At 39.0% G+C, this 26,983-nt stretch overlaps 1 protein-coding gene across 7 annotated transcripts in view; it reads right to left on the bottom strand.

Moving 5' to 3' along the window:
• Positions 1-3,740: 3,740 nt before the first annotated feature.
• The window catches only part of QKI (QKI, KH domain containing RNA binding), a 156,277-nt gene continuing 133,034 nt past the window's right edge, over positions 3,741-26,983 (bottom strand). The window contains exons 5-8 of one of the 7 annotated variants that reach the window (XR_010323259.1): positions 17,751-17,838; positions 16,105-16,404; positions 13,150-14,005; positions 3,741-9,205 (exon numbers count right to left, since the gene is read on the bottom strand). Coding sequence is in view for 6 of the 7 variants with exons in the window: in XM_064293119.1 (XP_064149189.1) it covers positions 13,076-13,224; positions 16,105-16,404; positions 17,751-17,838 (537 nt within the window). In the remaining variant the exon portion in view is untranslated. Of the gene's footprint in view, positions 9,206-10,079; positions 15,238-16,104; positions 16,405-17,750; positions 17,839-26,983 lie in introns of those variants that run through there. The other 6 variants (XM_064293122.1, XM_064293120.1, XM_064293121.1 and 3 more) reach the window with 6 other exon arrangements.

The raw sequence follows: 26,983 nt of genomic DNA, 5'->3' as shown, positions 1-26,983 counted from the left end.
TTCTAATCCACCAGCTGGTCCTTGGAAACCCTACGGGGCAGTTCTACTCTGTCCAATGGGGTCACTATGAGTCGGAATTGACTCGACGGCAATGGGCTTGGGCTTTTTGGTTATACCTTCCAGCAATTATTAGTTTTGGATCAGATGCAAAATATGCTTTCTGAGTCAGTAAATTTTCCTTGCTATATTCTCTCTCTCTCTGGAGCCCTGTGGCACAGTTGTTAAAGAGCTCAACTGCTAACCAATAGGTCAGCAGTTCAAATCCACCATCTGCTCCTTGGAAACCCTGAGGCAGTTCTACTCTGTCCTATAGGGTCACTATGAGTCAGAATCGACTCGATGGCAAGGTATTTTTTGTTTTGAATAATTTCTCCAGGCTGGAAACCCTGGCGGTGTAGAAGTTAAGAGTTACTGCTGCTAACCAAAAGTTCAGCAGTTTGAATCCACCAGGCGCTCCTTGGCAATCCTATGAGACAGTTCTACTCTGTCCTATAGGGCTGCTATGAGTTGGGATGGACTCTACAGCAGTGGGTTTGGTTTTGGGCTAGGATGGAAGTGGGGAATCTTGAGTAGAATGTAACAAGCACTTTGAACCTACCCCATGGCACCGTGGAAGACAGGCCTGGTGATCTGCTTCCATAGAGATTATAATTATAGCCAAGAAAACTCTATGGAGCAGTTCTACTCTGTAATACATGGGATTGTCACGAGTTAGAATTGACTCAATGGCAACAGGTTTGGTTTATTCTTATTTCTTAAACTCTACTGTGTTTTAGGTGAAAGCCTGGAGCCCTGGTGACGTCAGTGGTTTAAGAGCTTGTCTGCTAACTAGAAGCTCGGCAGCTCAAATCCGCCAGCTCCTCCTTGGAAATCCTATGGGGCAGTTCTACTCTGTCCTACAGGGTCGCTTTTGAGTCTGAATAAACTCACAGCAATGGGTTTATTTTTTTGGCTAAAGCTTGCAGAGTGAACTAGTTTCCCATTCGATCATTTGTGTGCAGTGTTCTATGACGTTGGCTGCATTCCCCACGTGTCAGCACTTTCCCCATTTCTGCCCTGGGTTTCCCATTTCACCTGGATTTTTTTTACTAACCCTTCCTGCCTTTTGGGCAAATGTTCTTTTTGATCTTATCATTGGTTGTTCTAAGGGATGCGTTCCTCTCGAGTGGGTGTTATTTTATAGGCCTATCGTTTGGCTGAAGAGTGGTCTCTGCAAATGGCTTCAGTTCCAGGTCAGAAGGGTGTATTGGGGCCACAGTCTTCGGGGTTTGGCTAGTCTCGCCAGACCAGTAAGTCTACTCTTTTTATGTGAATTTGACCTTTTGTTCTACATTTTTCTCCCACTGTCTGGAACCCTCTCTTGGGACCCCAGTCAGAGCAGTTGGTAGTGGTATCTGGTTACCATCTAGTTCTGGTCTCGGGGGTGTGTAGGCTGTGGTTCATGTGGTCCATGGTTTCGTTGTGAAGACTTGGGGTTAATTCTCCCTCAACAGATTCAAGGTATTTATAGGCCACCTTGGAGTCTGTCACCTCAGGGGTATCCGTGTTGTCCACATCGGTGAAGCTTTCTCTGAATAGTACAAAATCTTCTAACAGAATCATCAGAAATGTAACGCTCTTTGGAACATGTAAAAATTTATGCTACACTTTTCCTTTTGTCTCTGTCCACGTTGGCTGCTTTTATCACAAACTTACAAGAGCCGGACGGCTCGAATTCATTTTGGAATGAACATCAATACCTCCAGCAATTGCTGCTCACTTTTAGATGTGATATCAAACTCTTAGTTACTTTTTTCCTTTGACTTAAAAACCAAGTTTCCTGCAATAATGCATTCAGTTTTCCCCTGCCCCAAAGCCGATGTCTGAATTAATAGTTTCGGGTGGGGCATTTGGTTGATTTGCTGGCTAGTTTTCTTTCCTGAGGTACCAAATCGGATTTCAGCCTGTATTTTCACTCGTACAGCGCTTCACCCACTGACTTCCCTGTTTTAGGTATCCCCACTGTTGAGAAACCTAGCTGTCTAAACTTTGACATTTTCCATGCTCTTTTACCTCAATGAGGAAACAATGGGCAAAAAACATTAACAAGCCATTTGTTTTCAACTTGTTTTTGTATCTGTGGATTAATTTACAAACATGTATTTGTCATTTTACTCATTTGTCCCCTAACAACTTTCATTAACATTCAGTTAAGTAACCAGTGACTATAACAGAGCGTGCATTAAGAAAACTAGGACTACAGTAAATCTTCATCCTAATCTTGAGATGTTCTCTAAAAATGGAAATGCTGGATAACACGTAAAAACAAGTATTTCTTTGATGGTGTGCCTATACCCCAGGAAGGAGAAAATCTTACAAAAGAGTGCTTAACTGGTTTAAAGGGGGCAGCTATTCAGTTTCAGCTGGCAGTTACCATGTGAGAACACAAGCTTGATATTTCTAGGTATTTTTATCTTTGAAGAAGGGCAGAGTTTGAAACCTTTTTTTAAAAATGTCTTATCTTTGGACTTTGAATGTTGGCAATTAAAAAAAAAAAAAAAAGGCAGAAACAAAACCAAACAACTCTGGGTAGGCCAAACCACGTGCATCTGTGAGTTGCTAGTTTGTGACCTGTGACGTGGATCCTTCGGCTGAGTGTGCCAAGGAAAACACAGCTCCTGGAGAGCATTCAGAAGAAAAAGGCCCTGGGAGACACCTGCGGGAGCAAGAGAATGCAGAGCGCCAGAGCTCCTGAGAGGGGTCTAACGCTTAGAGGTCAGGCTGGGACCACAGAGAAAAAATGGAATCATGCAACCAGTTCTTCCACCGTGCATGAGAGATGCCACAGTCCTTGGCATACAGCTGATGAGAACAAACATTCCTTTCTTCGCTCTTACATCTAAATACCTACACATAACTTGAGCCTGAGTTCCTTACAAACTAATCACCTCCATTGGCAGGAACCCTGCAGAAGTCTGCTAACTAACATCACTGAAATCAGAGGAAACAGGCGATTCCCTTTTAGCTAGTGACACTAGAACTCCAGAATGCCCGATTCTCACCGTTTCTCTTCAATAGTGTTAAAAGCATCAGAGGAAATTAAAAATGAAAATGTGCATTCTTTATTCTGATATTTATACATATACTTTCCGGGGAGGGGGGGGAATGAGCGGCATTTTGACTGCAGTTGGCTGAGAGGAGAAAGAACGTGCATTTTTTCCAGTTGGTTTATTGCATTTCACGTACAGTCATAGGTGGTTCTCCGTTCACATGTGACCTGGGAAGACCTATTCCGACTTCTATATAAATATATACAATGTCCACAAATAAAATCTTAAATGTCTTATACACACTACTACAATATAAGCCATAAAAGATGTATTTGGTAATCAAAACTTTTTAAGAATAGCATTTCTAAAAAGATAAATTTTTGCCCTGGAAGCTGAGATTTTTTCCACAGAGTGGTGTTCTTTGCCAAGAAGGGACATCACACTCGTAGGCAGCGTGAAGTCACTTGTGTGTGTAGCTACCTGCTGCACCTACCACCCACCTCCACTCTCAGTGGCCCTCTCCCCTTCCCGGGCAATTAGTAGTGCAGCAGAAACACAGAAAGGACTGTGCTCAGGGGAACCAGTTTGATTCAGCATTGAGTACCAGGTACGTATATAATTTTGTTCAGTCTCTTCATAATAGTAATATTTCAATTTAGATACATTTAAAGAAACCCCAGGTAAAATGACCAATGTGTACCACGTATTTCCAAAAAGCATTTATTATTGTTCATAAATGAGTAAAATTATTTTTCCATTTTAAATAAAAGACTCTACAACACTGAAAAAATTACTCTATGTACTTCTTAGAAAGTTTGTGGTTCCAAAAGTTTTCTGATTAACTTTTGCTGAACAGTGACTTGTAGTTTGGCAATTTGTTCCATTCCACCGAAAAATTACTTGTTGGAAATGCTGTAACAGCTAATTGTTATTAGGGGTAAAGAGACGCACCCACCCCGGCCAAATAAAGAAATCAGAACATCTAGAGAAACGTCTGAATGTCCCATATGAAGGTGTTAGATTGTGCTGTTAAAAAGGTTTGTGATTTGGTAGAAGAGAACTTCACTTAAACCTAGTGTCTGCTCTTAGTGCACTAGAAAATAAAACAGTCCAGACCCTCTATGGTCATGTAGTAGTCACTAACTTTACCCAAATACATACTCTGTGAATATATCCACACATTCTGATTTCACAGACAGGGTGCTCATGTAACCTCCTAAGTGGACTCGGCTGCGCTTGTAATTACGGCACCAAACCTTCCGTGAATACCTGCTGTCATCCTACAGTTTTTCCCTGACATTTTGCCTAAGTGAGAAAAAAAAAAATCAGCTACTAAGTACATTAATTTCACCAACTTCCTGACTGAAAGCTTAACTTCCATTTATTTAGTCAAATAACAGGATAAAGCAATAAATGGACTCTAGAATTCTATCATTATAAGAATTCGGTAGTTTCAAGTTTAATACCACTACACCCTGTAAAAACTGGGATTTGTTATGTTATTTTCACCTTTAAAAAAACTGGCTTTTACAACTTTTCCAACATAAAAGGTGACAATACAACCTAATTATACATAAAGTACCATTAACTGAAAATGAGATGAGACTGCATTTATAGACTTCATACAGAAGGCAGAGTAACTGCACAGAAACTCGTCATCAGTTTAAGTGATGTGGCACCATGGCGGCTGGAGTATCAGCAGCTTGACAGACTTCTTCAAATGTTCACAGAAGAGTACTCTGCACTGTTACTGCAACGGTAACTCTGACTAGGAGCAGCGTATCAACGCCCTGTGTGCCTAGCGAGAACACTGCTCTCCATCCAAGAAACGACCGTGTTTACCTCCATCATCCAAACGGCCATCTTAGTCATGAGTAAACCAGCTGTTGGCACTATTCTATTTCATATATGCATATAAACATGTATGAAATAGAGCAACACTGACAGTCTTTGATTTGTTGGGATGGAGTACACTGGTACAGTTGTATCTTCTGTAACATGTGACTTACTTAAGCACCGCCCCCCGCAAGAACTTTAGAATAAATAGAACGTGATTTCCAAAAATAAACCATTATTTACAAATGCAAAGATTCATCCTGAGAACTTTTACTAGCAGGATAACTGTTTCGCAGAAAAGGAAAGTACTAACAGTATCTGTGAAATAAAAATACACCTCAAGAGATAAAGAATTCATAAACAGAGGTCAATTTACCCAGGCTGCAGCCAAGAAAACCATGAAGATATTTAAGAAATCTTCTCAAAACTGATTTGCATACAGGATGTCACCCGTATGTAACCACAGGAGCCCTGGGTTCTCCCCCACTGCCTTTTCCTGCCTTCATGCTCTTTCTGGACTGTGCTTTGGAAGTGAGAGGAAATGCACTGGAAGAAAACCCAGTGCTGCTGTCTGGCCTCCTGGGGACAGACAGGCTGCGGTGCTCTGACCAAGGGCTTGCTGTGAACCATCAGGAGAGACAGAGCCCTTTTGGCCTCTGACTTTACCTATGTGGTGCTCCTGCGACAGGAGCAGCTGGCTAAAGTCCAGCACTTTACAAAAGAAAAATGTCAAATTAAAACAAAACTCCGTAATACTGATGAGACAAAATCAGAATCTTGGCTTCCTAAGGTGACCACAAGATTACACCTATTTGTGGAAGTTAAAAGAAATGGTTCAACAAAGAATCAAACTGGTTTTCTCCAGGTGTGTCGTGACAGTGAGTCTCTTTCTCTGCTGCGAGCAGACAGTGATTATTTCGGAGAAGAAAACAATAAGAAAGTGTGGCATTAGTAACGCAGACGCTGAAAGGCAAGTGCAAGACCAGAAGACGGCTTCCTCAAACGAAGGCTACTCTGCTCCCATCCCTGCTGGCACCTACCCCGCAAGGTCAAAGGCCAGAATAACCGAAGCCATTTTAACAGTAGTGTGCGGAACTGTCAGCTGACAAACAACACAGAAACAAGTCACGCTAGGTTATCTGTGGTCACGTTCTTCAGGGTTAGTCCAGTAACTCAAGACTTTATTTTGTCTTTATTTGTTTATTTTAATTAAACATGTAAAGGTTAATAAACAGACACAGTCCAGAGTTAGTAGGTTGGTATTATAACATTTATTAAAATAATGCTATGGGTTAATAGAAACAGCAAAGAACCAAAGAATTAAAATGCAAGCTATGTAAAATCCCAACTAAAACCCAAAAGTGTCTAATGTATTCATTCATTAGCTAACTAAAAGCCCAGGAAAGACAAGACACCCAATATAATAAAGTACTGCAAAACAATGGGCAATTTTCAGTTATCAAAATTGTGGATTTTGCATTTTGTATCCTTTTCTCAATCAAGAAAAAAATTTTTTTGAATGTTATATAACATACATATAAAACAAGATAGAAAAATACATTATAAACTTGTAACAATGGCTGTAAATACATTATCTTACATGTTTCTCATAGGCAATAGGTTGGTTATGGTACATACAGAGCATGAAACTACTAAGATAATAAAGAATAGACGAAATACATGTCAGCTGTACGGTAACATACAAGCGACACTCCCACCTACCCACTCTAAAAAAATTACATAATACTGTCAGAAAAAAAATCTTAAAAACTACATATTTTAATAAGAAATAAATTCAATAAAGAATGATAATACTGAGAACCAAGGCATTCAAAAGTCATGCTTTTTTTTTTTTCAGTTGATCCAAAAGTTTGTCAACTAAGTTTTCAAAAGTTTGTTCAGAGCCAACATTACTCATAAATGTCAAACATTTATTTCATACATTTACTTTCTTCCCAATAAAAGACCTTTGACAAACATCTAAAATACCCAGGTATAACATAGTTGAGATGAAACTGGATCAAATACTGGTATATCCTCTTTAACAACTATCACCTCAAGTGTTTTGAGTGTCGCGAATTTATTCAACCAACCAAACAAAAATCAAAATGGCACAGCATATATTGTAATAAATCAAAACAACTGTATGTGTAACAGGAAGACAAAGCAGTGGCACGCTAAACCAAAGCTAGCTGAGTACAACACCATGAATGTCTATTGCATAGTAAATAAACTGAAAACGGTTTCCAAGTGAGACAAGATGGCTGAGGTCACCACGCACGGAGGTGCTCACTGAGCTGACTGCCGACCTTTGACCTTGAAGCTGTGAAGGTATGGAAGAGGGACCGAGTTGATAAGCTAGGCAGCCACTGTCACTTGAGATTTGCCATGTCTGGTACTGAGCAGTTAATGATCATCAACTCAAGTATTTAGGTGTAGGCGTTACGCACATTAAATGGCTTCAACTACAATACCGACTCTTTCAACTTCATGAGAAAGTGGACGCTTAAACGGAAATGTAGTTGATCCTTTACATGCAAAATGATGCTAGTTTTTCACATCCTTTTAAGTTAAAAAAGAAAAGGAAAAAAAAAGGGGGTGTGTGTTGGTTAAGACCAGCAAAGAGATGGACTATACCAGTCATCTGGTATGGTACAAAGAAGTCTGATTAAATTTGGGTCATTCAAAAACATTCTTTTTCAGAATGATGGTCACAAAGATTCATTTTTGTGAAGAGGTTGGCCACAGTATACTATTATCTCCAACTAATAAAAAAATCCAACGTACCCCCCTTTTCCAAATAAAATAAAGCTCTAATTTTGTCTGTAAACTGATGTTCAGTTTAAACAAAAAAAATCACACGTAATTTTTATCTCAGCATCCTTTGGGCTTACAGTGAAGACTGTAATAACCAAAAGTACTCAGTTATGATTTCACAAGAATGATGTTTTAAAACTTACTAGTCAAGCATTAGAAAAGTTATCAAATATTTTCACAGTATCAGATTTGGCAAATTTGCATCAAGGTAATGTGGCCCGAATCGTCCAATTCAAGCCATCAACTCCTGCCTCCCTCCCTCCCTCCCACCTTGTCCTCACACTCTGGGCGACTGAGCCACGGGCACTGACTGCATTCCAAGGGAGGAGCTGCTCTCACGAGACACTGACTGAATGACCATGAAGGAAAATAAGGCACTTTCTTTTCTTTAGACTTATTCCAATACTTAAAAAATAAAAAAGAAAGACAAAAAGGCTCTTTTGGTCTTTTGTTTCTTGACAACCACCAGAAAAAATCATTTAATGAAATAAAGGGTTTCTTTGTTCTTTTTTCTTTTTTTATAACACTTGAAAGTATAAAATGCTACATTTCCAAAAATATATATATTTTTTCTGCACCAGCACCCTTGTATAGTAAAAGTATCTACTTTTGTTCATTTGTTTCAATGCACTACACTTTATCTACAACCTCATTACATGTATACAGCAAGTAGGCAAGCATGGCTTTACATCCTCAACGAGCTTTTCTGTACAGGGAGGTTCAAAAAACATCGCAAGGGTCTGCCCAGGACTGTGACACATTATGCATGTACCTTGTTCTCACACACTTTTTAAGGAGGTGTAGAAGAAGGGGTCAGTAATTTTAACTCAGTTACTTTTTTTAAAAAATAGTGTTGCAGTTTTGTTCTTTGTATTACTTTTTAAAATTCCTCGTGAACTGTTCTCTCATGGCACACTTTCCTCTAACACTTCAAATTTTGGCAGGCAATGTAAAAAAGGCGGCAACGTCTGCCCTCTGAGGGCACTGTAGTGACTAAGAGCATGTCAAATTTTGAATACTTTTGAGATTGCTTCACCAATGACATCCCTGACCAAAGGAGCATGCATGATGCGTCACCACACAGTACATTCAGAGAGAGCTGGGACTCCACTAGAGAAGGAAGGCTCCGGAAGTCTCTCACAGTAACTGCCTGTCACTGAGTGGCTGAAGACCATCTGTCTCCCCTCTAAGTGAGGCCTCTTACCGTTCGCTTGGGGTGGGGTATGGAAGGTGACCAGTGCTGTGGGATGAGTTGGGCCTTATTGCTTTACTACTATTCAGTGCAGGTTCTAGAACCGCTTTCACCCAAACAGGAAAAAAAAGCTGATTTGGAGGACAACAATTTCTTTGTCTTTTGTTTGGTTAGATGGTGAGACGAACGGACAAGTGCCTCAGCTCGCTGCGCTGACGACAGGCAAGCAAAGGCGATTACCAGTTAACTGATCAGCAGGCAGGCATGGTCAGGTCATCATTGGGTGAAGAGTTCAGAGGTCAGAAGGTCATAGGTTAGTTGCCGGTGGCGGCTGGGTGGTTAGAAACAAAAAACAAAACAAAAAAAGAAAGAAAAGATAGAGAAGAGATTAGTTTCAGCTAGTGACGGCTTAATGACAACATGAAAAACTAATCACAACTAATAAAAAAAAGCATGTTTAATTCTGACAAACTGATTTGACACCATCTACAGAATACAATGAAAATCATGACAATTTCATATCATGATTTGAACAAATGAAGGAGAGCCCACTCCCCCCCCTCCAAAATAAATAAAACAAAACAAAAAACTGGTTAACAGGAAAAATAGAAATAAAATATAACTAACAACTAATAGTTAGTAGCAGTCAATGGAAGAAACTGGAAACAACAACAATGAGTAGGTCTGGGGTACAGACCCCTGAAACAGTCAGCGCGGTTACTGGTGTCTGACTGCTATTAAGCATTAGTATTCTCTCCGATGCAAGCACTGAAGCAACTATTAATGATGGTGTGGTTATTAATAACTGATGACTAACAGACATGAGTCTAAGGAAATTTAAATTTCTATCAGCACTCTGGTTCAACACAGACTCTGGGCCGAACAAGGTTTCTTTTGTTCAATAAACGTTTATTGCTTTTTCAATTATTCTATTTACAAACAACATGGAACTTCTTGGCCTCATGATACAGAGCACACTCAACTGTGGTCTAGCAGTGTAGCAACATCATGGGAACCAGAAAAAGGCCAGGCCTTCTGCTCTAGCCAACACTTTCCAGTTGAAATACTATTTTACACATATAGAACACTTATAAAATGCACTTGCATGTAAACACTGTAAAATCCTGCCATTTAAAATTCTATACTCAAAAAGCTCTAAGTACATCAAAAAATAGAAGAAATTTCTAATTGAGACCAATAAGGCATTTGGAAACTACAAACAGCTTTCTTTATTCAATCTCAAAGCTAATACTCTGCAAATACAATAAAATCTGACACTTCATATACATTCCTGCTTTATCATTTTATATTTTAAAAGAAGCCACCTGTAAATACTATTTTCTTTTGCAAAACAACAGAACAAAAATAAAATAAAATAAAAAAATTACAGTAAAACATAAAGTAGTTCTCAAGTGGAAAAGTCACCATCCCCAAAGTCTTTGTGTCGTTCCTTCCTTATTCCGCCTCTACCACCTTCTGCTCCACCAACCTTGGTCCACTTAACAGTAGTATGATTTTTAAGACTCATTCAACAGCTTAATTATTTCTACTATATTCTGAGGTTTCATAGATTTCTTGTACTGTTGCCACTGTGACTAAGGCAGAGGAGATGTGAATGAAAGGGTGCTCAGGGCAAAGTTAGATTCTGTGCCACTCTACACAGCAACACCCAGGCGGGGTCACGTTTGCAGAGTTCACATGATCTCTATAATGGACTGATTAGCCTTCACAGAATAAAACGGCTCTCTACAGTCTATCATTTAGGATACTCTATAAATACTACAAAAATACGGCATCTTCAATGTAACCAAATCTTCCCTGAATTTCTTAAAAATCAGTGGACTTTTATTTAAAATAAAAACTGCTGTTTCAAAATCAAAAAAGCAAATAAATATTTAACATGGTATAACCATGCCACTTCACAGGTACTCCAGAAATACAGAACCTTAAAGCATTTTTGAAATTATTTTAAATTTTGATTAAAATGGTATTATATTTCTTAGACAAATTATGTAAGCAATGGTTTTTGTAAAGTTGTTATTCAGGAACTGATTTTATGGGCGTGTGGAATATATAAACAATGCCAACCACCATTTATACATCCCACGACACCAAGAACACATCCTCTGCCAAGCCCTGGCCCCTACAGGACACACGTGTCAGCCGTGCAAAACCGTGCAGCTTGTTACAGCTAAAAAGTCCGCTGGTTGTTTATAAACTTCCAATTGAGCTCTGAAATACGTGTAGAGGTGCTTTTATGTTTAGTAAAGAGCTAGGTATATGTCAACCATGCGCCATAGTCTAAATGCTCATATAAAGTCACATGGTTATATGTTCAAGGGCTGAGTTTCCTTGCTGTAAATGAATGTTTATATTAATTTTTTCTTCAAAAGATTAAAAACAAAGCAAAAGAAAAAAAAAACCCTCAAAAAATAGAGAACACAGTAGTATCATAATAAAATAATTTAAGTGAAGGACTTCAGACATCTCCCTTAGACCCAATGGGTACATACAGTGAGACTAACAGCAGTACAAGTATTCTGTTATTTAAAAAACAACAACAACAACAACAACACCATTTCGGTTTGCTGACATTGCATTTTGAATAAAAACAGTGACAGACTAATGAGAACACGGAAGTACAAAAGAGCCAAGCATGGAATGTGTTATCATTTTCCAAATACAGTAAAATCTTCCTCCAATATTCTCAACCATTTCAAGGCACAGGGGTACTCAGTAGGCCAGTAATTACTATGTAAAGGTAAAATTATGAGAAATTGCCTAAAAGGGTGGGGGGGGGGTGTAGGGGACATACAGGGAAAGGTTAACAGAATAAAAATCACCGTAAAACACTCTTTAAAACTATTTTAGACATTTGCAATATGAATAAAGCTTCAAATTATTCATGAAATTATCCAGTTTAAGCCTAATGAGACTTTTTTTTTTTTTTAATTTCTCTCTTCCCTAGGGAACTTGCTCTGCTGCTGCAAGGATGGCATATAACACACTTAAAAGGAGTAATTGTATCTTGAGGTTTATTTTGTTCTTTGAATAATCACTGCAAGTAAGGTACGTATTAGTTGGAAGTCTCCAAGGCTCTTTAATTACGTTTGATGCATGGTGTGTAAATGCTGCCTTTGGGAAGGCCTTATATGTCTGATGTGGACAACAGCTGTGCCCGATATTTACCACCAGTTTTTAAGGTTACAATGTAAAGCAGGCACAAAGTTCAGAGAAGATGATACGATCGGAGTGTGAATCCTACCACTTCTTTCCTACCAACATGAGAGACCTTCATCAATGTAATTAGTAAAATGTGCAGTATGATAGAAGCTTATAAAGAGCTCTTTTCTACCTTGCTTGGGATTCCTATCTTGCCATGAAAAAACTTAGAAAGCAATTCAATGTCAATAAACCGAAAATATCACTCCTCAAAAAACTTAATAATTTATAAAAGAGTCCAAGGGTATATATAGGACACAAATTATAAACGGTAAAAAGGAGAAAAATGAAGACTTATTTTCCAGTCACAGGTTAGTCCAAAAAGATATACGGTAACAGCTGGATCTCATACCACCACAGAACTTCAAGAGATAATTTACCTTCAGATAATATAGTTTAGCAGCAAATGACAAACATCGGAGGATCCATTTTGGCAAGAGAAACGTTAATAGAAGGGACTTGATTTTCTGATTTATAAAAAAACCCAACCAATCCCAGTTATCTTCACAGGCCTGGCTTTGCTGACGTCAGCTGAGTACCTGACATGCACACCCTCAGGCGCATACTGCGGCCTAAGTATTGTACAGGAAAATGAAGCCAAATCTTCAGTTTTCTCCAAAAGTACACAGGAGGCATACATTCCTTTACTTCTCTCATTAAAGCACCATCCGCTCAATTTGTTTTGCAAAACCAACCAGAAGTTTTACAACAATTAAAAGGTAAATTTTAGCAAATGTCATTACTGAAAAATAACTGGGGCAACATCACATTTTCTCAGCTCCCCAAACTGACTAATGTATGTTTTAGTGGGAATAAACCATAGTATGTCCTAACACAGAATTTATTCAGTTAAAATATGAAGTAAGCAAAACCAAAAATTGGAAACGAACACCCAACCCTTAAATCTCTCAATCCTAACAAATGAATTTAGAAAAAGAAAAGAGACGGTGTGCAGGTAAGCAGTTATTGCATGTTTCCATCAGGTGTGGTGTTGCAAATTTGACGGACCCCCAGCGCATGTCTTACAAACGAGAACTGCAGAACTACACTGACCTCGGTCTGCGGTCACAATCCTTTGGTAAGGATGGACGCGCATATCGTGCCTCCGAACTTTAGTAGCCACCGCACCTAGTTAAACCGCAATTACCAAGACAAAGTTAGAAACATTCACAAGGGAAAAAACAAAACAAAAAACATTAACAGCAGGTTTATCAAAATGGATTTCAAATGTTCATTTACTACAAAAGTTTGTTTTAAGAAACACGTTAAGGCACAGTAGTTTTAAACTTAACCATACTATGTCGCGTATATATGCATCTATTAATATTGCATTCATTTCAAACATCCTGGCCTTAACCCATTTCGTCCACTCATTTACAATCCCAGGTTACAGGGTGCCGTGACCTCTACAGACCCATTTAAGCTTTACTAGTCACATATTCACTGAAGTGCCTTTCTTGCAGCAGGCCTACTTGAATGATGCCACGTTCAATACTGACAATTGTTTGCTAACCTTAAGACCACTTCCAGAGTTCATCACTTACAAAGGTTTAAAAGCAATTCTTAAAGCCTACAGATCATGGTTTTACACTCTGCGTCAATGAGCATGAACTGCAATGAATTAGGTGATTAGTAAAGCAAACAGTGTAGTACACTTAGCAGTCAGTATACTACTATACACTCCTTTATAAATTACAGTTACTGTGTCATGTTGCAGACTAAACCAAATTAATCACATAATTTTACTTTATATCTATGTGCAAAAAGTGCAAGTAAGTCACTGACTGCTAGGCTAAGCTTTTTTTTCCCCCGGAGGCTGCTGAGACTAAGCATTTGTTAAATTCAGATCTGATGAGGGTTCAGTTAAGACCGTTCTTGAATTCTTAGCCTTTCGTTGGGAAAGCCATACCTAAAGATAAAAGGAAGGGAATTAAAAATTAGTCACCAGTGAAGACTTGACGCTGATACCAATCTCCTCACTACTACCAACACACATGTCTGCGGCTGTCTTCAAGGGCACTGCTTGTTTTAATGTGATTTAATGTGAGAATTGACATAGAGCATGCATGTTATCTGTGTGCAAGTTTATTATAACTTAGCAGTTTAAAATAATTTTCTCAGTTTTCCAAGTGGTCAATGTCACAGTTGACTGCTTAGGTGGCAAAGCGAGAATTTAAATCAAATCATCATTTTCTGTTTTCATTTAGTGCTCATTATTATCCACCTTATGCGTGCCAATTTGGTATCCACACATTTTGCTTTTAATTTTGTCAGTCTAATAATTAGGCTTTTATTAAAAAAAAAAAAAAAAAAAAAACTTCTCAACAAAACAAAAACCACATTGCTTTAAAATGAGACATTTTGCTGCAGTGCCTGTCTCTGTCTCTAAGCAGGAAACTCCCCGCGCCCCTTTTCACTGTCCTACACTGTCACCAGGGAGATCTGGCCCACAGAGGCCACAACCCGCAGGGTGGCCCAGTCCTGAAACTCCTCAGCAACAGATGCTGTGGGTGCAGCAGAGAGGAGTTCTCGGGGGGAAGGAGCATGCGGGGGTCACAGGACAGAGTATTAATAGGAAAGAAACACTTACAAAGGTTATATGTTACATGTTATTTAAAAAAAAAAAATGCTTCAAGAATGTGCAACAGAAACAAGCCTCTCCTAGACAGTTCTGTGGTATAACTCTGACCTGTCATCACTTCATACAATGATTTAGTGGTGAACGGAAAACATGTACAATAAAACGTATTTGTTCATAAAACAAAAGGCTCCTGAGTGCATGCATACACACAGATAACATACAGAGCATCGTGGCTTTATTGAATTCGACAATGGATTTTTGAGTTTATATCTTAGTGTCCACGTTCATTAAAGACTTTCAAATATTTTATAAATCAGTATTAATGCTGGAAAAAAAAAAAAAATCAACGTCCTAAAAGTAAACAGCATGCATGCAGCACCAAGGTCATATACAATTCAGAAAAAAACAATTATTCGGATTCTGTCTGGTGAAACAAAGGGGCTGCACTGAACAGTGTGTTCCACATTGACTGGTCGTGTTTTACGGCTGCTGTATTCTAGTCCTTCATCCCGCAAGTCAATGGGCTGAAATATCAGGCATGACTGGCATTTCAATCCACTCTATAAAAAAAAGGCATTAGTAATGTCTTCGAGCACACCACTTTTTGTTCATGTATTGCAATTCTTAACTAAGCGTTTACAGTATGACCTTCATTTCTGCCTAAAGTGTGACTCTGCATCCAGCATCTTGGGTTGACTCATCAATCATGGACTGTACTATCGACATTCAGAGCGTCTAAGTCTAGTACTAACTAGAGTTTCAGAAGAGAAAAAGTGAAGAAATGTTCACAGTAATTTAAGTTTTATAAAGACTTCAAAATGCTTTCACACAGAATTTTAGAATTTAGCCAGCAACTAAATAAATCTCAAAAACAAAGAAATCTAAATTTGGGTAGTGGTGGTGATGGGCAAAGGAGCCCTGGTGATGCAGTAATTAAAGCGCTCAGCCGCCAAGTTCTCTTGTTCTTTTTGTTTTGGTTGGCGGTTCGAACCCACCAGTGGCTCCTCAGGAGAAAGATGTGGCAGTCTGCTTCTGTTAAGATTACAGCCTCAGAAACCCTATGGGGCAACTCTATCTTATAGGGACATTATGAGTCAGAACTGACTCAACGGCAGTGGGTTTGGTTTGCTTTTTTCAGTGATAGGGTGATGGGGATGTGGGGAAGACCTAAAACTCAGAATGACCTTAGTAATGGCAAATGAGAAAATTTACCCAGACATAAAACAACGTGAATTTGAACAAATTTAAGGTACAATTATTAAAAAGAGTAAACTCTTTGGGAGTTTGAGAAAAAGCAAAATTCAAGTGTCAGTCTTTCCTCATGGAAATTTGTCTTGCCTCTTTATATGTGATATGATCATTTCAATGTCTAGGGCAGCAAAAACTATGAAGGGATGTCTCTTAACCATGTAGGGAGAATAACTTACCTAACACACCACTAGGTTCAATAGGATACTCAAGAATCGATGTAGCTGGTGCCAACGTGTAGGGGTACTCGTAGGGCGTGTAAATTAAACCAGCTTCAGGTCCTGGAGGGACGATTGCAGCAGTTGGGTGAGGAGTTCCGTTTGGCATGACAGCGGTCTGTATTTGTCTGATCAAAGGCATTATGGTAGGGCCAGCTGGCGTCGGGGTACGCAGGGCAGCTGGTGGGAGGACAGGCGCAGGGCCAGTAATAATCCTTGGAGCAGCCTGGGCTGTTGCTGCAAGAGAAAAGGCAAGGGCTGCTACAGTAAGCAAAGAAATTTAGAAGGAAGTACAGAGATAGCAGTGTAAACACGGAAAAATGAGAGGGCAGTAGGAAAAAAGAAAGGGAAAAGCAGGAAGGAAGAAAAACAAAAGGAAATCATTAGTACATGCGCTGATCACACAAAAATGCCAAAGCACACCAAATGCAAATGGCTTCCCTCTCCCAGTGTGATTAAAGAATAAATGTGCACAACTTAAAAAGCCATTGTAAGAAAATGAACGAGATCATTAAAATAGATTGCATTTAGTCCACATATTGGATACATCTATGTTTTTAAGATTTCATGAGACTAAGATGCATGCAGAAGCAAGAAAACACTTGCACTGAAAGTTGTTAAAAAAAAAATTTGTAATCGGAGTCCACAGAAACACAGTTCTGGCATAATTCTAAACAGAAGCCTCAGTTTCAAATCAGAGAAAAAAAATTTCATTGTATTAAGTTAGTCAAGTAATCACTAAAAGTATATGTAAATTTCGGGCATATTTAGGAATTCTTCAAAGAAAACGAAAAGACAAAAAATATTACCCTCCTAAATACATGACTTTTAATGACATGCTCAATTCTCATGAGGAAATTAAAATCAACCATTTATAAAGCAACCACTCCTAAACCTACTGCGTTGCCTTCAGTTTGGAAAGTTGGCTGGGACTTTAAAATTCTATTTCTCTAAAACATTAGTTAATTTTAATATAATGATAATATGTTTATATAAATGACATGTTATAGTTTACATTGTCTCAAAATATACATTTCATGTTATTCTATTTTAAACTAAAAAAAAACTAATGCTCTTACAGCTTCTGAAAACATACTCAAATGTGTAAAAACAGGAATCTGTAATCTCTGTGAACTCATACATGAAATCAACAGGGAAAAAATACTGTTGAGAAAACATGCCAAGCAAGGTGAAAAGACAGAATTTAACAAAAAGACAATTTCATTCAGATAAATTTGACTGTATGTTCCAAATTAGGTTTTTTTTTTTTTTTTAAGAAAAGCTTTCAAAATTTTCCGTCTTGTGCATAAATTTAACAAAATAAGCTGAGAGTCTTAAATATTCAGTAGATAACAGAACACAAAATTTCTGGCAACTCTTGAATTTACAGTTGAAATTTCACTGAAAGTATTCAAGTTACAAAACCCAAAGCTTAGATATGCTGGCATATAATAAAATTGATAAGAGTGTGCTTGGTTATCAAGGGACACAATTACTTCAACTCTTCCTACGGGTTTAACTGTTCACGAGCTGTGCTGCGAAAAGGAGAAGGGTCTGCAGACGAGAGCTGGCACGCCAGCAACACTGGGCCTCAGTCTTGTTCTTACGTGATTTAATGTTGGCGTCTCGGTAAGTGCCATTCAGAATCGCAAGTTCCATCAGCTGCATCTTCTTAAGGCTGTCTTCTCCTTCCGCCTACATACAGAAAACAGAAGAACATTAAGCATTTGCAGACAGTCCATATACATCACTGCTGCATCTATGCAGTCTTAAAATAGATACTAGGTGACAATGGTCACCTGTTTACATCAGGGGAAAAACTCCAGGAAACAGAGAGATGCGGCCCACTGAAGCTCATCCTATCAGAGATGTAACGGCCACAGTGTGCCAACATACAAGATGGTCTCAACTAGCTGCATTTCTACTTGAAAAAATTCCAGGTAAGCTATATCAAATTTATTAGACTTCTCTTAAAATTCTCAGGAAAGTGGTGAGTTTAGGTCTAAGGGTGATGAGAAAATTGGCACTGATTAAGAGCAGTGGCTACACAATCTGACTAACGTAACTGATACCAGAGTAAGTGGTCCACCAGAAAAAGGGAGAAATGGCAAATGTTTTAACTATAACTTTATACCAACAACAGCAACCAAAAAGAAAAACAAGAGGCTGCAGTTGCTGATACTTCTTAGGTACAACCACACACCTCATGGGATTGGCTTTCTTTGAATGTTTCAGGGCATGGTTGTGGGACTGTTGTCAACCGGCTTAGTATCATTTAAAAGTTTCTGTTCTGTTTCCCTGGTTCGGTCTTAAAAGTTTGCCAGCAGCCATTCAAGACAAGACAATTGGTCTCATCACCGGAAGCAACAGAGGAAGACGGCAACCCAGGAATTGGAGAAGGCAATGGTCTGCAGGTCTAACTGCCTCCATGAACTAATGCCTCCAACGCCATGACACCAGAACCGAATGGTACCTGGCTGCTGTTACCAAACGCTTTCACTATGGACTCAAAGCTGGATTCTGATCAAAAGGGAGAAAAGTAAGGAACAGAATCTCAAATTCTTACAGAATCCAGACTTACTAGATCCTTGGAGGCTGGAGCACACCCTGAATCTACTGCTCTGAATAAATCTTTAAGCCTTAAACCAAAACTATCCTCTGAAGTCAACTTTAAATTAAACAACAAACCAAAAAAACCCAAACCCACTGCTGTCGAGTCGATTCCGACTCATAGCGACCCTATAGGACAGAGCAGAACTGCCCCACAGAGTTTCCAAAGAGCACCTGGTGCATTTGAACTGCAGACCTCTTGGTTAGCAGCCGTAGCACTTAACCACTACGCCACCAGGGTTTCCAAATTAAACAACAGCTTAGCTACATTAGTAAAGAACGTCAGCCTTGAGCGCTGTACTGTATCAAAGAATTATCTACATGAGATCAAATTGACAAAAGTAACTCTAAAGCATAGATGAGAAGTTTAGGGGGTATTACATCTAAGGCAACGGTGGTGTAACATTATGGGTACAGATTAATGAGAACGGTGATATGATGTAAAGAAACTAACCAGTGACACTGAGCTGTGCATGTAGAAACTGTATGTATGTTCTGCTGTGCATATTTTCATAAATAAATAAATAAATAAAAAGCCTTGCTCTTAGTTGGAATGAATGAAAATCTTAGATAAGATTAAATATACAGTATATTTTCTTCAGTATCTATCACTTTGCAAATATTTCAAAGCTCAGATGTGTTCATTAGTAGGAAAAAAAAACCTGGGATTTTAAACATACAAGATTTGATTGTGGTATTCAGGAACAAGAATTTTACATTTATTTCCCCAAAAAGGAAAATTCATTGAAATTATAATGATCGTAAGAATTTCAAAAGACTGCACATATTTTCTGCTTTCTTATGCCATCATCATTCCCCTTTCTTGATCTAATCACTATCAAGTGCTATCAATTCTATAAGGGGTCCTGGTGGCACAGCGGTAAAAGTGCTCGGCTGCCAACTTCTAGGTTGGTGGTTAGAATCCCCCAGGTGTTTCACAGGAGAAAGATGTGGCAGTCTGCTTCCATAAGGATTACAATCTTGGAGACCCTATGGGGCAGTTTTACTCTGTCCTACAGGGTCACTAACAGTTGGAATTGCTCAACAGCAACGGCTTATCAACTTCATGGCAATCTATCTTCAGGGTCACCATGTGATCTATTGTTAAAACCAAGAAACTTTCAAAAGCACTATTAATATTGTGCTTCAACAGCAGGTATAAACCAGGATTGTTCCCAGTCCTGATAATGTTTGCCACTCCATTTACCTTGGATTTGGCCCTACCCTTTCCATCTACTGTTGTTGATCTTGTCCTAGTTGTTGATTTACTACCAAAACTACTGCAAGATTCTATTAATAGCACCCATCCACCAATAAATCTATACTAATGGCAAGACTGAATTTCCAAAATACAGCTTTCATCTTAACATTTCTTAATATTCCCATGTCTCAAAACTTTTCAAGTTTCTTGTTCTCTAAAAATATATAAATGATTCAGTATCTAAAGCTATCTATGATCTGGCCCCACATGATCTTCTATTTTAAACATACATCCTACATACGTACAGAGGCCATGCCCAGTCACTGAGAGATCTATGCCTTTTCATCTATGCGCGTACAACCATTGTCTCCATCTTGAACACTTCTTTGCGCTCTCTCCTAGCCCTCCCCAAGTGAGAGGTTTAAACAAACGATGCAGTGTTAGAGGTGCTCACCGGTCTATGTCAAGAAATTTGGAAGACAGCTATCTAGCCAAAAAAACTAGAAGACATCCATATTTGTGCCCATTCCAAAGAAAAGTGATCCAACAGAATGTGGAAATTATCAATTATTAATATTACAAACAAGCACAATTCTGCTGAAGACAAATCAAAAGTGGTTGCAGTAGAACGTAGAACGGGAACTGTCAGATATCCGAGCTGATTCAGAAGAGGATGTGGAAAGAGTGGTATCATTGCTGATGTCAGAGGGATCCTGGCTGAAAGCAGAGAACACCACAAAGATGTTTATCTGTGTGTTACTGACTATGCAAAGGCATTGGGCTGTGTGGATTATAACAAATTAAATTATGGATAATATTGCAAAGGACAGAAATTGCAGAACACTTAATTGTGCTTATGTGGAACACCTTTGCACAGACCAAGAGACAGTTGTTTGAACAGAACAAGGGGAATACCCAGTGATCTAACACCAGGAAAGGTGTGCAACAGGGGTGAATTCTTTCACGATACTTAGACAATCTGTATGCTAAGCAAATAATCTGAGAAGCTGAACTATATGAAGAAAAATACGGTATCAGAATCAGAGGACGACTCATTAATAACCTGTGATATGCAAGTAACACAACTTTGCTTGCCTAGAGAAGAGGAAGCGCTTACTGATGAAGATCAAACACTACAGCCTTCAGTATGGATTGCACCTCAACATAAAAATACCAAAAATTGTCACAACTAGCCCAATAAGCAACATCATGACAAATTATGAAAACACTGGAGTTGTCGAGGATTTCATTTACTTGGATCCAAAGTCAACGTCCATGGAAGCAGCCGTTGAGAAATCAAACGACATATTGCATGGGGGTAAATCTGCTGCAAAAGACCTCTTTAAAGTGTTAAAAAGCAAAGATGTCACCTTGAGGACTAAAGTACACCTGATCTAAGCCATGGTATCTTCAATCGCCTCATACGCATGTGAAAGCGGGACTGTAAATAAGGAAGACCAAAGAAGAATTGATGCACTTGAACTGTGGTGCTGGTGAAGAATGAACTGTGGTGCTGGTGAAGAATCCTGACTATACCATGGACTGCCAGAAGAATGAACCAATGTGTCTTAGATGAAGTACAGCCAGAATGCTCCTTAGAAGGGAGGGGTGCAAGACTGTCTTTTGTACCTGGGACATGTTAGGAGGAGGGACTAGTCCCTGGAGGAGTACATCATGCTTGCTAAGGTAGAAGGTCAGCAAGAAAGAAGACGCTCAATAAGATGGACTGACACAGTGGCTGCAATGATGGGCTCAAAAACATAGTAAGGATGGCGCAGGACTGGGCAGTGTTTCCTTCTGTCATACATAGGTCGCTATGAGTCAGAACCCACTGGACGGCACCTAAAAACCAAACCATGATGTAGATATGATGCTGATTTCAATACAAAAACAGTGATGCTTACAAATGTAACCACGTGAAACACCTAGAATCTTTACAGAAATGCAACACTGTGTAGCTGTATCAGAAGGCTCAGTTATTTCTCACTATCCCTTTCAACAGTGCTGTGCTTAGCTGGACAGGCAAAGATAAATTAGCATCATTACTTCATCTGGGCAATAAAGCTGGCTTATCTTTTTCAAAGCAAGCCCTTAGTTCAAATGACATGCCAAGAAGACCCTACTGTTTGACTGAGAAATGTGCTGGCCGAAACGTTAGAGACACACCAAGGGGAGGCTCGCCTTATCTTTCTGTGCTGTCCATTACACTGACATCCTCCCGTTTAATCATAACACCTAGCTTAGTAGCAACAACTCCACAACAGACAGAACAAGGTAAAGAATGAAGCATATTATTTAAGTAGAAAAGCTTAAAACATTCAAAATACAGACACATAGTGTTACCTTCATTTTTTTTTTCTTTTTAATTTTTATTGTGCTTTAAGTGAAAAGTTTACAAATCAGGTCAGTCTCTCATACAAAAAATTTACATACACCTTGCCATACACTCCTAATTGCTCTCCCTCCAATGAGAGAGCACAGTTCTCCCCCTCCACTCTCTCTCCTTGTATCCATTCCAGTAGCTTCTAGCCCCCTCTGCCCTCTCATCCTCCCTCCAGACAGGAGATGTCAACATAGTCTCATGTGTCCACTTGATCCAAGAAGCTCGCTCTTCACCAGTGTTACCTTCATTTAAACTAAATAAAACTAATAAAGAGTTTTACATTAGGATGGTACGTTCTGCCTTTCTTCAGTAAGGTACAAATATATGTATTCTAAAGTAGTAATGATCTCCACACCTTGGTACCATCAGGTCGAGTCTGATGCATAGCGACCCTATAGACAGGGTAGAACTGCCCCATAGGGTTTCCAAGGAGTGGCTGGTGGATTAGAACTGCCAACCTTTTGGTTAGCAGCCATAGCTCTTAACCACTGCACCACCAAGGCCCCAGTAATGACCTCAGAATGAAAAAAATCACGTCTCTAATAAGCTCTTTTTTCTTTCTATGTTAAACACAGTATGTACAATCTGACATTTTATATTTTACACTAAGCTATAATAAGAATGACAAACCTTTGAAAGATCTGTATGTCCACAATTCAGGCTAAAATATCAGCATTACTGGGTTCAGATCATTGTTTTGTAGAGAAAAAAGATCTCTAAACTTTTATTATATTTTAGATAGGTATTATCAGATTATATGGTCACAGCAATAGAACAAATCCATTGTTGTCCAGTCAATTCCAGCTCAGAGCAGCCCCATGATATATAAATACAAACCAGACCCTTGCTCTACAGTGGAAGATGAAGAGAAAAGGAGGAATCTGAAGGTAATGATGACCTAAGAAACTATCAGTTGCGAGAGATGTCTGTCAGGGATAGGCAGAAAAATTCTAAAAAGTGTATGCATGTGGTAGTGGTAGTCTGAAGGGAAGTAAGAGACAGATCCTGTAGGATGTTACAATGAATAACTGACAAAAAATTCTAACAGTAGGACTATGTTAAACTATACTACCATGTACTTTGTACGTGTTATCAGGAGGGACCAGTCCCTGGAGAAGGACATCATGCTTGGTAAAGGGTCAGTGAAAACAGAAAGATCCTCAATGAGATGGACTGACACAGTGGCTAGAACAATCAGCTAAAACATAGCAACGATTGTGAGGATGGCGCAGGACCAAGCAGTGTTTCGTTCTGTTGTACACAGGGGTGCTATGAGTTGGTAACTGACTCAGACAGCACAACATTTAGAGTGAACACTGAGTGTACAGGAAGGAAAAGAAATTTATCTGATTCTGATTACGTATCAAAGGCCTGTTACTGTCCCAGTGATATAAAGAATGAGACAGTCCTTGTCCTTGAGATTTACAGTCTTTGCAGAAAGACAAAGCAAATTCAGTGACAGTACAAATGGTACTGGAGCCCTGGTGGTGCAGTACCTGTGACTGCTAACCAGGAGATCTGTAGTTCGAATCTACCAGCTGCTCCTTGGAAACCCTGTGAGACAGTTCTGTCCTTTAGGGTCACTGTGAGTCGGAATCGACTCGACAGCAATGGATTTGGTTTAAACATGGTATTAATATGAAGTTTATACACGCTGTCAGTAGAAGAACAAATGAGAAAATTTAGGAAGAAGACCACAAAGCGCTTCTAAGTATCTGACTATAGACATCTCTAGAAAGAATACAGATGAAACTATTACACATCATTTTAGGGGGTAACTGCAGAGCTAAGCTTACCCCAAATGATCCTGCACGATGTCCAGGCAAGACTACTGTCTAATGCCCATTTGTCCGAGAACCCTTCTAATACCTCACTGCCCACAAGGAGACATTCGTGAGACTTCTGCTGATTTCAGAGAAGACCAGGAGCAGAGAGATGCCTGGCGCTCAGAGCCATGTGACAAGTCACCCAAGCTATTTTTGGATGTGGGCACCATGGTGACATCCAAGATAAGTGATTTTAGTTGCTTCCCACCTTCTCTTTGTTGTGCCACAAGATATCCAAAGGCAGGCCCTTGTTGTAGTAAATATCGTACTTAAACTGTGAACCTCAAGTTACGGCCAAAAGAGAACAAAGTAAACGGGAAAAAAGGCTGATAATTTCTTCAAATGTCATCCAAGAATATTCGACCTCTACCACGCATGATGAAGAGCTTGGCTGCTAACCAAAAGGTTGGCAGTTCGAACCCACCGGCTGCTCCTTAGAAGCCCTACGGAGCAGTTCTACTCTGTCCTACAGGGTCACTACGAGTTGGAATCCACTCAACAGCAACAGGTTTGGCTTAGTTTTTTTTTGATATGATTAACAACAACAACGAAACTACCGTGGAGTCAAATAAGATTAAATCTTCTGCACCATTTCGTTCCAGACAGTTAAGAACTTTGATTCACTTTTCCTTGTTTAGAAAAAAAAAAAAAAAAAGGGTAATTAAATCTATCTTTTTATAAAAGGCCTTTTTCTCAGATGCAAATAAAAGTCCGTATTTTAACAGTGCCTTATAGTTTATAAAGTATTTAATCTTTCTTATCTCATCTGATCCTCTTAACTCTGTAAGGTATGTAACAAGGTCCTATGTCTCCCATCAGCTGCACTTTAGAGTAAAATTAAACAGAAATTAGGAATTTGTGCCACTTTGTAAACAAAACACTTGAATACTTGTTATGCTTGGCTATCTAACAAGGGCTATGGAGTAACACTTGAAGAATCATATGACAATAAATAAAACGTGAAATGTAAACACCACGTCCCTTTTAGGGATGAAGAATATTCTACTTCTGAAGTAAATTGCAAATACTCCCCTATTTCTTGGGAAACACTCTATATACCAATCTAAATAACGCATTTTTAAGCAGGCATAAAATACATCAGTGAGAGTTAAGTTACAGGGATTGAGTGTTAGGTACTGGAGTCAATTCTAGAACTAAGAGGTTAGGAACTTTTTCCTCTACAGTAGGACCAATTATGACTAAAAGCACTCTTGTGCTGGAGTGCAGCATATATTATTTCTGAGGAAATCACTTTAAGAAATTCCACTACTTAAGACCTTCAACGTTAGTAACAGTGCCCAGCAGCTTTGCTTGCGGTCAGTGATGGTACTACTGACTATGCATGGTTGTTGATTCTTGGTGCTGGCTATATTTGCGACATATTTTGAGGTGTTTTATGAACATAGAAGTCCTGATGGGGCAGTGATTAAGAACCTGGCTGCTAACCAAAAGGCTGGCAGTTGGAATCCAACAGGTGCTCCTTCGAAATCCCATGGGGCAGTTCTGCAGGGTCGCTATGAGCTGGAATTGACTTGATGGCAATGGGTTGGGTTTTTTTTGGTATGAACATTAAGAATCACATCATAGCTAATAAAAGTAACAACAGTGAGCCTGTAACTTTTAGTAAGATACAATTATCAACAGAAACAAAAACTGAAAAGTGGTGAGGAAAAACCACGTACTGGAAATCACTTTAAGAATCCGAGGGTTAAGCATGGTCCAAGAGGAGATGAAGCGCGTCCAAGCCATGGATGATTGTCCATGAATCAAGGCTTGCAGAAGTGCGCAAACTGTACATGATGTCAAAATGAGCAACAGGAAGCGGGCATACTTTGGCTGCCAAGGAACTCCCTATCCTATTTGATAAGATCACTAAGGAAGAGAGTTGCCTGCCTCAACAGATTCCCCTCAACCCCGTCCATATATACAAGTCTGATCCATTTTGAAAAAGGTTATCGATGATACACTACCAAGATGGGAGAATACAGTGAAAATTCTTACGCTACAAAGGATGGCATCATATTTCTATTTGGGAGAAATATACACAAGGACTGAAAGCAGAAAACTCTTAATTAGTCTGGACTGATAAACAAATGAATATAGGTACTATCTGAGTCTAGGAGAGTGTCTACATTCCCTTAAAATTGTATTTTAAAATTTATCCATAATCTACTACTCTAGAAAAACATTTTTATTTCCTTCTAGATTTTTATTATGAACAGGCTTTTTCCCTTTAATAGTTGCTACAAATATAACTTTATATCTTACTTTTTTCATAAAATACTCTATCAACTTTTTTTTTTTTTTTTTTTTAAATACATTACAGTCATGTGATGCTGCTTAACATCCACAATACGTTCTGTGAAATAAGGCATTACGTGATTTGGACGTTGTCTCCACATGCCTAAATTGAGAGCAACAGCATCACAGATTTTCCACCTTCACGTTGTTTAATAATCTTTTGTTTCACTTCGAGTCAATACTTCCTTCCCCTTTGCCTCTTGCTGCTATCATTAGCACTGGGTTTTGCTGTGTTTGGGAGCAACGATCCACTTCGAGGTAATATTTTTGAAAGAAAATTAAGCTGAGAGAGAACACTACAACACTAAAGAGACATGTGATACATGAGATTGGATGCTGCTGCCTACGAGTTGAAGCATACACTGTTATTCTGTAAACTTCTAACTTGTAACCAGGGAAAGTTCAATTAAAAATAATAATACAAAATGCAGGACGGTACATACCTAAGCCGGTAACATTGGCATTTGATTATCAAGACATCTGCATTATACTTTATGTATGTATAGTACCATCGTATGC

The sequence above is a fragment of the Loxodonta africana genome, chromosome 1, assembly GCF_030014295.1.
Source record: "Loxodonta africana isolate mLoxAfr1 chromosome 1, mLoxAfr1.hap2, whole genome shotgun sequence".
Taxonomy (NCBI): Eukaryota; Metazoa; Chordata; class Mammalia; order Proboscidea; family Elephantidae; genus Loxodonta; species Loxodonta africana.
The sequence above is the reverse complement of the archived record's forward strand: the minus strand, read 5'-3'. Positions and strand labels throughout refer to the sequence as shown.